We start from the raw sequence: 11,081 nt of genomic DNA, 5'->3' as shown, positions 1-11,081 counted from the left end.
TTCACTGCAATTAGGCATTTCCTTTAGCGCCTTCTCTTTACGCTATCTAATTTGTCACCTGAACGCCCTAAAAGTTCCGCGGTCTCGGGTCAGGTCAGAGGACAGCTGTTTAAGGAATTGATGGGAAAAAATACCGAGTAACTCGAAAATACAACAGCGGGGGCAGGCTGGGAGAGCAGGGGGCCGGGGCAGGGTGAGGGGTACCGGGGAGCGCTGGCTCTGTGAGAAGGGCTGGGGTAGGGGCGGGAATGGGAGAGGGAGTGGGGTGGAAGGGCCGCGGCGAGGCACATGCAGATGGGGAGAGGGCAGAGGGAGCCCCAGGGCGGGGGGAGCCCGGATCACTGGGGTGCGGCCGGGGATGCTGGAGGCAGGGGTGCAAACGCGCCAGAGGGGCCGCCAAGCCCAGGCCTAACGCGGCTCGGCGCCCCCTCCCCTCGCAGCCACCACCGCCGCCGCCGCCGCCGCCTCCCCCTTTATTACGCGCGGCCCGTGTGCTTGCGGCCCACCGGGCCCCGCCTCGCCTCGCTCGCTCGCCGGGAGGGGCGGGGGCTGTGTGGAGCGCAGGCAGCAAGCAGGCAGGCGCGGAGCTGCCCTTCCAGAGCAGCCGCCATTAGCGCTGGGACCCGGTGACAGGGTCTCGGCGACGGCGGCCGGCGCAGAGCGGGAGCGGAGGCAGCCGGGGTGGGTCCCCGTTTGATGGATCCCCGGATCGCCTGGTTCCAGCCAGAGCAGCTCGGCCCCTCGAACCGCCTGTGGATGCAGATCTGGGAGACCACGCAGGGGGTCCGCAACCTGTACTTCCAGCAGCAGCAGCGACAGCAGAGCGCCCCCGCCGGGGTGGGCCCGGCCTCCCCGCCCGGCATGTACCGCGGCCCTCGCACCGAGCCCCAGCCCGACTTCCTGCCGCTCGAGAACGCCAACAACCAGCACAACCACAGCCGCCACCAGGCCCCGCCGCCCCCGGGGCCCGCCGCCTGGGCCCGGCCTGCGCGGGGGGCGCCGCCCGCCGCCTCCGTCTCGGCCGCCGGCAACAAGCGGAAGCGTGATAATAAGGCCAGCACCTTCGGCCTCAATTACACCATCCTCCTGGGGCCCCCCGAGCAGAACGGGGGCCCCGCCCCGGGGGACGGGCCGGGCGCCAGGGACCAGGCCCAGCCGCTCTTCACCGGCATCCCCTGGAAGGAGCGGAACTACAGCCAGGGAGTCGTGGGGTGAGCGCCCGGCGCGGCCGTGAGGGGCGGCGGAGCGGGGTAGGGGCGATGCCGAGTGCCGCCGGCGGGGGCGGGGAGAGGCCTAGGAGTGAGAGGAGGGACGGGGGCGGAGGGTCCTGCGGGCCCAGGGAAACCGCCTCTGTGAGGAGCCGCGACCCCTGTGAGGCCGGGCCAGGCCCGCTGCTTGGGGGACCTGCGTGGGTGGCGGAGGGCAGAGCATGCTCAGTCCCTAGCTCCCGCTGCACGGGCACGTATGGGGGTGGGGGGCTCTGCCCGCCCTCCTGCTGCCATTGCACAGGCACCCACATTTATTGGGGGGGCACCTCCGGCTGCTGTCACCTCTCAGGTGGGAGGCATCAGTCCCCGCTGCCGTTGCACAGATGGCTATGGGAGAGGAGGCACCTTACCACTCTAGCATCTTGCTGTCATTGCCAGAGGCAGGCTTGCCTTTGGGAGGAAGAGTTGTTTCAAAGGCATCCTCTCTTGATCTCTTCTCTCTTGCATACTGAGGGCATAGGCTTGTTAGAACTATCTGGGAGAAATGAGCAAGAAAAAGTGGGGCTTGGACTGCACAACCAACATTTTGTACCCTCAGTGGAGTCATCACCTCTTCTGCTGCTAGGGAGCATATTGTACATGTGAGACTAAGGGCCTTAGTGGACAGAAATCTCCTACTATGATCGCAGAGCCACAGAAGCAGGGAATAATTTCAGAGTACGTAAAAGAAAATCTTAAGTTACAACAAAATGTGTGCTGTTCTGGAAATACCCCAGGGAGGTGTCCATATGCATACTAATGTTGCAGACACGCCTGTATGCAGGAGGGAGGAATCGCCTTGCGGATGCCTCTTGTTGTCACTGCATGTGCTCATGGGTTTCACGCTTGGTTTAATTAATGCCTGCAAAGTACTTGGGAGATGGGGGGCAGAAATGCTTTAGTATATTCATATTTTATTTGTTGAGACCCTTCCTAATGTCAGTATGAACACTCACGTGAGAGAAGTGAGGAATACTTTTCTGACATCACCTGTCATAAGTATGGTACTTGGTGCTGGGGGGAACACAGCGAAATAGTCTGCTCCACCAAGGAGACTGAGCATGTTTTTCAGAGTTCTAGCTCTTTGCATATCTTCTACTAAAATTGCATCTGTTCATATCCACTTGGTGAGACATTTTGCTTTTGCTCTCATTGCTTTTATGTCCTGTTGCATTAGTGCATGTCCGTGCATTTCACAGACCTTTCCTTCTGAGTTTACTCCCTAAAGAGCAGATATTTTGCTGAGGTCTGATGGTACAGATACAAGAATGCTATTTTGGCAGCGCTCCCCAGCTGATAGCATTTCCCTGTCTGAGGCAGAAACCCATATTTTGGGGAAATATTAGTGTGAGGTTGGGTAGGGTTTGTATAGCCCTCTTGTGTATGTATGCCAGGCATACATATGCACTAATTGCCTTCTGTGCTGTATGTATGTTTAGTAGTATGTCTAACACAGCCCTTACCATCTGGTGACTGGCAAACGTATGTTGGGTCAGGATGATAAACACACATCACCTACTGTCATATTCTGATTTTTCTAAAGGAAGGGGATACTATTTAATGTTGTATATGTGGGCTTGTGGTGAGAGACCCAGAGAGAATCATTTTTTGCACCTTTTACTTCACTTAGATGTTCACGTACTCTCTGGATGGAGACTATGACAATTAAAGCTAAGATTTGGGCATGGCTATTTTCAGTAAAAGTCACGGACAAAATTCACAGCCTGGGACTTGTGCATGACTTTTACTATGTACACCAATTAAAACTGGGTAAGGGGAAGCCGGGACCACCACAGTTACTGGGGGGATGTCCTGGGGGCGGGTTTGGGACAGGGTTCCTACCCAGCCCCTGAAAAGCAGCAACCTGCACTTCCTAGCTCCACAGGCTGCCTCTGCTTCTCCCCAAGCCCTGACCTGGGATGTGCAGCTAATGAGAACTTCAGGGGGAGGCAGCATGTGGAGTTATGAACTGAGCCTTCTCCCTCCTTTGGTGGGTATCACCATGCATCACAACCCTGGACCCCTCCCCCATCCAACGTGTTTGGGGTGGGGCCTGAGACTGCCTCAGCAGTAGCAAGTGTGCCTGGCCAATGGGTGCCCAAGCTGCTCAGGCGGCCCCTGGACCAGGCACGCTAGCCACCGTACAACTCTCAGAGGTCATGGAAAGTCACCAAATCCATGACAGATTTGGAACCTTGGTGGTAATGGGTGGTTTGCCCTCAGTTGAAACTATAAAGGGCACGATCCATAGTCTATGCAGACTGAAGGATGCGTACTACTAAAAGAAAAAAAGAAAAACGAAAGCTTGTGTTTTTGCACCATATAGTACCTAACTTCGAACAATTGTCTTTTTAGTTGTGAGACAAGCATGTTGGTTGGGGAGTGTGTTTGGCTTGCCAGGTATGACTTGCTGAGGTTGTACACACAATTTAAACAATATCCCTACTTCAATTTTTTGTACAAAGTGAGGCTTGGTCACATGATGTGGAAAAAATGAAGTGAGGATATTGCTGAACTTCTGTGCTTGAGGTAGTGTGAATGGCTTTTCTTAAGGCCAAGGTACATATCTTTTGAGAAGCTGGCTTTTGAGCTTAGGTGTCTTGCAGGGGCTCCTTGAGATGAGCCTATATTTTCAGAAATTTCCAGTGCTTTTGGGTGCTTCTGTTTTTATAAGCTCCTCTTGAAATGTCACAAGGGCCCTGATTTTTTTTCACAAAGCTGTGAGCATTGGCTTGTTCAAAATAAAGCCCTTTCGGGGTATCTTTTGTGTTAAGCCCCTAATACTGGTGACTTGAGAAAACACTGTGTGACCACGAGTTTCCTACTTTGCTGTCAATTCTTGTATTGCCCTCTACTTCTAATCTTAGGTCACTTAATTAAAATACTATGCTGTAGGTGATGGGATACCGTTGAAAGTTCTGTCATTACAGAATTAAATCTTCGATAACCTGTGAAGAGTTTTAAGTGCTAGGTAGTTTTAGCTGTGGACAGACTTTTTTTAAATTACTTGGTCAGATCGTGTCAGACACTTAACTTTGGAAAATAGCTTTTTTTTGAGTTTTTCCTGTTGTCATATATTTACTTTGAGACAGAAGAAATTTTTTCAAATGTTTTTGTCCCCATAAATCCAATATAACAATTCCTACTTTGAAGTTGCATAAAACATTGGGAGTTTTATGGAGATATAAAGAAGTTAGTACAGGTTCAATCTCTCCTTGTCCAGCACCCTTGGGACCTAACTGGTGCTGTGCAAGAGAATTTGCTGGACCATCAGAGGTCAATATTGTGTAGCACATTACTAACACTGTCCCTGCTTACTGGGCTCTCAGAAGACATTTTAGGGGTAAATTACAGCTAAATAACAGCGCAGAATGCTGAGAGCCTGGTGCCTGTAAACAAACTTCGTGGGACCACAGGAAACTTGGCTTCACCCATAAGTGGTTGTCCAGCTAGCTATGGATGTTGACGGATGAGAGTTCCAGATTAGAAAGGTTCAGCCTGTATTTAAGATTGATGTCACCCATAAGACCCAAGAGGAGAGCTCCAGTTGAATAATCAGTATCACTAGAACTCCCAGATGGAAGTATTGTAACTGCAACCCAGGGTGGATCATACTTTTTGTTATATGAATTGCAAGGGCTAGTTGGGTTTACTGTTTAAATGCTAATTAGATAATGGTGGTTTAGTTGCTGTCAGGGATTTAAAAAGATGCTGCCAGAGGTATAAAGGGTCCATGCTGAACCTGTCCTATAAATAACCCTGTGTGCGAAAGGGTTCCAAGACACCCTACGACATCTCCTGCACCAAACTGTAGCTTAGGTTAGCAAAGATAACTGTAACCGAAGCTAAGCCATTGTGTTTGCTTATGATTATCATACCCATGTGTACATCATGCCAACCTTCTCCTTTCCCTTCATTCTGCTTTGTGGACAGGACAAAGTACAGTATTGGTTTTTTCTGTACAGTCTGCTCTGGCCTTGATAATAGTACTCAAACTGTTGGTCATTTAAACTCAAACATTCAGACCTGTGTAACTGATACTTCATGAATTTTCAAAAATTGTCTCACCATTCTGTTTGTTTAATTACTTTTTTCTTCAATAAAGGCTCACTAATCAGTTACCACTATTAATTACATTGTTTCTAAAGTTTGCTTAGTCTTTTAAATAACTTTTTTTTTTTAATTTCATACACTAACTTGCTTTCATAGGTCAGACATAGAAGCTTATAACTAATAACTGCAGACAGCTGTCAGTGTCTCGTCGTGAAATGCTAGATAGTAATGTTGGTCAGAGAGGCCTGTGATCTTGTTCTAAGTGAGGTATCTGCTGAGGTAAATATATAGAGTTCATTAGTTTCTTCTATGAACGCAAATACATTTTATCCTCCTCTTGTGGCTAGTCTACACTTGCCCCCAACTTTGAAGGGGGCATGTTAATCAGGGTGATGGGAGATTACTAATGAAGTGCTGTGGTGAATATGCAGCACTTTGAAGTTGCCACGGGGAAGAATTAGCCTAATGAAGTGTCAAACTTCGAAGTGCCGGGACGCGTATGTCTGGGGACACTTCGAAGTGCCCGCACTACTTCAAAGTGCCTTTACTCCTCAAAAAATTGGACACTTCGAAATTGCCGCGGGGGAGGATTAACCTAATGAAGTGCTGAATATTCATCACAGCCCTTCATTAGTAATCTCCCATCACCCTGATTAACATGCCTCCTTTGAAGTTTGGGGGTAAGTGTAGACAAGCCCTAGGGTAGTACTGACCAATATGGGTATTGCCTCCAGATGCCTGCTAATTTTGTAAATAAAATGTCAGTATTGGTGTTTCCAGGTCTTAAACTCACTTCCTAGCTTGCTTTTGTCATGCAAATTATTAACATAAAAAAGTAGAAAAGCCCTGATTTGACGTTATAAAAAATATGTGTAAGTTAAAGCTTTCTTTTAATTTTTCACTTGTGTCATTTCTTTAGTATGAAATTATGGAATTACATAATCTTAATTTTTAGAAAGATTCGCTCAGTTATTTCCAAACCTCCTTTTACTTATACATTTTCCACATTTGCAATTGTATTTACATTCTTGATGGGGTGATATGTATTGCTTGTACCAAATGGCGTACAAATGTGAATACCAAGAAATAAGAGTGGACCTAGAGTTTCAGCATTCTGAAAATCAATTCTGTAATTCTAATCTGCAAGAACAGTACAGGTAGATACTTAACAGTGGCTGTGTCTACACTACAAAAATTACTTCAAAGTTGCTTACTTAGTAATCTTCGTTAGCCACTTCAAAGTACAGCGTCTACACATACCCTGCTTCGAAGTAGGGCACTACTCCATTCCTGGGAACAGAGTAAGGACTTCAAAGTTGGGCTGCCTACTTCAAAGTTAACTTTGAAGTAAGGGAAAAATGCGTGTAGACTCTCTGCTGGCTACTTCGATGTACTGCCCAACTTCGAAGTTAGTACCTAGTATAGAGACAACCAGTATGTAATAGCGACCACTGAAGTTTAGCGTGCTAAATTAAATTAAACATGTATATTGAAATATTAGAATACTTTGGTATACAGATAAACAATCGTGTTCCATCAGGTTTATCTGAGTTTTTGATTTTGGATTTGGGGCGAGAAACATTATAATTGTGTTAAAATATTTCACATATGTAATGAGTTTAAATGTATTTAAATTGATACTAAGATTAAGAAATTATTGTGGCATTTCATCACTGTACTGGTAGTTCATACAATTTTTTTTTGCATTACCAAAGCTGAAATACTAAGCACTCAAAAGTCAGTGAATTCTAAAAGTTAGTGCTGCTCTTGCAAAGTTAAATGAATGGTTGTGTATAGTTTTGTTTTATGGTATTTGTTATTAGCAAAAATACTATATTAAAGCTTGCATTTATCAAAGATAAAGGGAATAGAAAATATCACATGGTCTTATCTCTTATTCCTATTGTCCATACTTTGCAATCCTTAAACTGACAATTTCCTAAATGTTCTTGTAAGTTTCTTCATATTAAAGTGTCCTAAGAAATTAACAAGTTGATTTACACCAAAGATTCAGCTTGCATAGCTTACCTGCTTTTATGGTGGTGATAAAAAGAAAAAAGCCAAAAATTTGACTGAGAACTTGTAATGTATATGGCCATTTCTGCACATGCTCATTCCTCTGGAAGGATCATGGTAATGAGCAGCCTGGAAAATGCTAATGAGGCATGAATGTAAATTTCCAGTGCCTCATTAGCATATGGCCATGTGATTTGGAGCCTGGAAGAAGTTCTTCCAGACTCCAAAAATACGTGTGTAGACGCGTGGCCCACAGGGATCTTCTAGAAGGAAACCCTCCTTCTGGAAGCCCCCTCTTCCTCAAAATTTTGAGGATTCCTCCAAAATCATGTTGCCATATGCTAACAGGTATGGGAAGTTTACATCAGGCCTCATTACCATCTTCCAGGCTGCTCATTACCATGCCCCTTCAATGGCCTGTATGTGTGAGATTAGTGTATATGGCAAAAATAGTGCCACAGTACCCTTAGTAGAGTAGCATGTTGTTTTGAGCTACTGTAGCAAGATAGCTCTAAAGTAATCTTAGTGATGTATCTTTTTAAAAAAAGTGAATACATTTAGGTGTTTTGTAGATTTCAGTGAATTTTAATCAAACAAAACTAAAGCTGGCATTTTTGGTTTATGCGGTTCTTAAATGGTATTTTAAAAAATTGAAACATACGAGAAGGGTATTTTTCCTGTGTTAGACTAGCTGAAATAGCTCTGCCAACATTTCAGATGAAAAAGAATGGAGGTAAGGAATTAAACTGATGATGGAATTCATTCTGAACTTCAGAGGCTGCTGCCACTATTGGGGTTCCATGAAGTTTGGTCAATGTTCATAAGAATGAATCTGCTCCTCCTAAGTCCCTATCTGATCATCTAATACAATGGCATAAGAACTAATGCAGAGAAAGTAACTGTCTGAACTGGGCAGATCTGTTAGAGCATATGATGCCCGTACTTCATTCAAATGGACTGAAAATATACTTTTGTGTGGAATACAAGCCTCTGGTCTCTGTTACAAACACTATTCAGTAATGTTTTTCAGGACTGAAGTTGTGAGCTAAAATTGGGACTTCCTCGGTAATGGTCTTACTCCTTCAGAATTCACTCCTAGTCAGAATTTGTATAACCCCAACACTGGCCACATTTGAGAATCTGAGATCTGAATTTGAGATCTATCTTTGTCTAGACTTTCCAGTGTCAGTTCTGAAGTTTTGGCCATTTATCTGATTGTCTAGCTGTTTCCTTTCCAGAGGCTTGTTGTATAGTGCAGTGGGTTAGGTCAGCCCCATCTGGGATTCATCAGTTATTTCTCAGCTGATGCTGTGAGAGCAGGGATCTTGAAGAGCACCTAGTCCACATAAAAATAGCAGGTAACTAAGTTGAGGTGGAGAACTACAGGGTGTAGGAACTAACTACATTATTTTGAAAATATATTTATTGTTCGAGCCAACTAGCCATACTCAGCCAGCCAAATAGTGTGTGTCACTAGTGGCTAGTGTGTTGGATACCATGGGAAAGAATGTGATCCTAAAGGGAGCAGGCTAAGAAGGAGAAAAGAGCAGAGAGGCTCATCTTCGCTGCCAGGCATACAACATTCAGAGTGTAATCATGTTGGGAGTAGATCCGTGAGGAGATCCTGGATCAAGGGGGGAAAAACAAGCTTAATATACTGAATATTTTGTTTGCTTTAAGCAAATAAAACTGAAGCTGAGAAGAACAGTGACATTTTGCATCTGGAGAATGTTCTTACACATGTGGACTAGTGAGTGCTCATGTGCTCATATGGTGTATTTGTCCTTTGTTACGAGATGTTAATGGATTTCAGTTTAAATGGAGAGCAACATATAAATGTGAGCAATAGTGATACTGTCAAAAGGGAGTAATTCTAGACCAGAATGGGGAGCCTTTTATTGGTCTGTAGCCATTGACCCACAGAAATATCAGTCAGGAGCCACACACAAGTAAGAAGCAAAAAACAACCCCCCGCCACCCCCAAAAAATCCTCACTGACTGGGCCCCCAAGTGATAAGCCTCCCCTCTACCCCCAAAAATAAAACAACACTCACCTCACTCATGTTCAACTCGGGGCTTTGCTTATGCTGTGGACCTATGGAGGGGCATTGTGGCTTGGATACTTGCTGTGGAGCTGGTACATGAATTTGCTGGCTTGCCCTGTTGTGGGGAGGAAGCCCCAGGCTCAATGCAGGTCAGATCAAAGTAAGCCGGCAGTCAGATCCAGCCTACAGGCCATAGGTTCCCCATCTCTGCTCTGTACTCTAGACAAAATCAAAATTAGAATTTTCTGATTTCTGTCACAAAATAATCCCTATCACTGTCATACTAAATTATATACTCTAAAATCCACATTGTTTAAGAATTTTGGGGATCTGGTGGCATAATTCTTGATCTTAGTGGATTACTTTGGAAGTTCATTGTTATTTGTATTTGTGCATTGCTTCTTTAAGAAAGGTGACCAGAAGGATTAGAGACTGCTTAGTGAAGTATGGCATCTCTAATCATAAAAGGTTCCATATTTTCTGCAACCATTTAAACAGATGACTTAAAAAGTTATTGGTGATTTAAACATGATGTTGGATGAGCTTATATGTTAGAAGTTTGGAAGTCCTTGATTTTTAGTAATAAGCAAATATGTAGTAACTTTCTCAAATTAAAAAGTAGTTGCATTGTTTTGTTGGATATGTGGAAAAAGTGACTGCAGATTATTAAAGTTGCAGTGGAATGTATTGTGTATGTTTTAATGTATGAGAATAAATTGTTTAAAAAATCCACAAGCAGTAATTTATGAGCTCCTTAAGAAGGCTTCACCCAGTTTTTGGTAATCTGACAAATATGTACTAAAAAGTAAATAAGTTCATGAGGGAAAAGAGCAAGAATGTCTGGGTTACAAATCCATTTCCTTCATACATCTGACAAGATTCACCATAATTTTTGGTTTTGTCATTTCTCTGCTATTGGAATTAGTGTTTTCACACTAGCTTGTATGCGAACTTGGGATAATTTTGACTGCGTAGACTTCTTGGGGCTTGTCTACACACAGAGCATCACAGCTGTGCCCTGTAGCACTTCACTAAAGCTACTACTATGCTGATAGGAGAGTATCTTCAGTGGGCTTGGTTAATCCACTTCAGCAACCTAACACTGGGGAGAATAAGTTTGTATAACTGTGTCCCTCACAGCTGAGGTGGTTTTTTTTTTGTTTTTTGTTTTTTATCCTCAGTGGTGATGTTCTACTGATGTAAGTCTTTAGTTTAGCACTGACTTCAATCTGTTGGCTGAATTTTGTGGGAAGTCAAAATTGGATCTTTGCCCATTATATCAACAGGCATGTGGATGGTGCTGGTAGTGTTTCAAAAAGTGAGGTAAAACAGATAACCTTTACCTCCAAAACGTAAAAGGGGCAAGGTTCAAAACGTAGTGCTAAAGGCAGTTTGAGAAACCTTTTTGAAATATAATGTTAAAGGTATGTAATGATATTGCTTGGCTATGCAAATCTTGGAGTGTGGCCAAAATGTTCAATATGTTTATGTAGATGGCTAAAGAGGTCTCTGAGAGTTTCTATGCATGCAAAGAAATGGTGGGTGTGGTTGGTTTCTTCTTCCTACACTTCTCTGTTCATAACTTGGGCATTTTATTCTTGGGGATGATGTTAGATACATGATGTCTTAGTTTAAAAATATAAAAAGAAAAAAGAGAAAATGAGCATTACTTTTTGTTTTGTTTTGGTTTTTTTCAGATCAATTCTTTTTACATAAGCAG

General features: G+C 44.3%; 1 protein-coding gene across 3 annotated transcripts in view; it reads left to right on the top strand.

The window, feature by feature from the left end:
- The first annotated feature begins 495 nt into the window (after positions 1–495).
- TENT4B (terminal nucleotidyltransferase 4B) overlaps positions 496–11,081 on the top strand; it is a 74,500-nt gene continuing 63,914 nt past the window's right edge. The window contains exon 1 of one of the 3 annotated variants that reach the window (XM_075008738.1): positions 496–1,211. In XM_075008738.1, the coding sequence (XP_074864839.1) occupies positions 697–1,211 (515 nt within the window). In that variant the 5' untranslated portion in view covers positions 496–696. The remainder of the gene's footprint in view (positions 1,212–11,081) is intronic. The other 2 variants (XM_075008736.1, XM_075008735.1) reach the window with 2 other exon arrangements.

This window comes from Carettochelys insculpta, chromosome 14 (assembly GCF_033958435.1).
Source record: "Carettochelys insculpta isolate YL-2023 chromosome 14, ASM3395843v1, whole genome shotgun sequence".
In the NCBI taxonomy this organism is placed as follows: domain Eukaryota; kingdom Metazoa; phylum Chordata; order Testudines; family Carettochelyidae; genus Carettochelys; species Carettochelys insculpta.
This window is presented reverse-complemented; position numbering and strand designations above follow the sequence as displayed.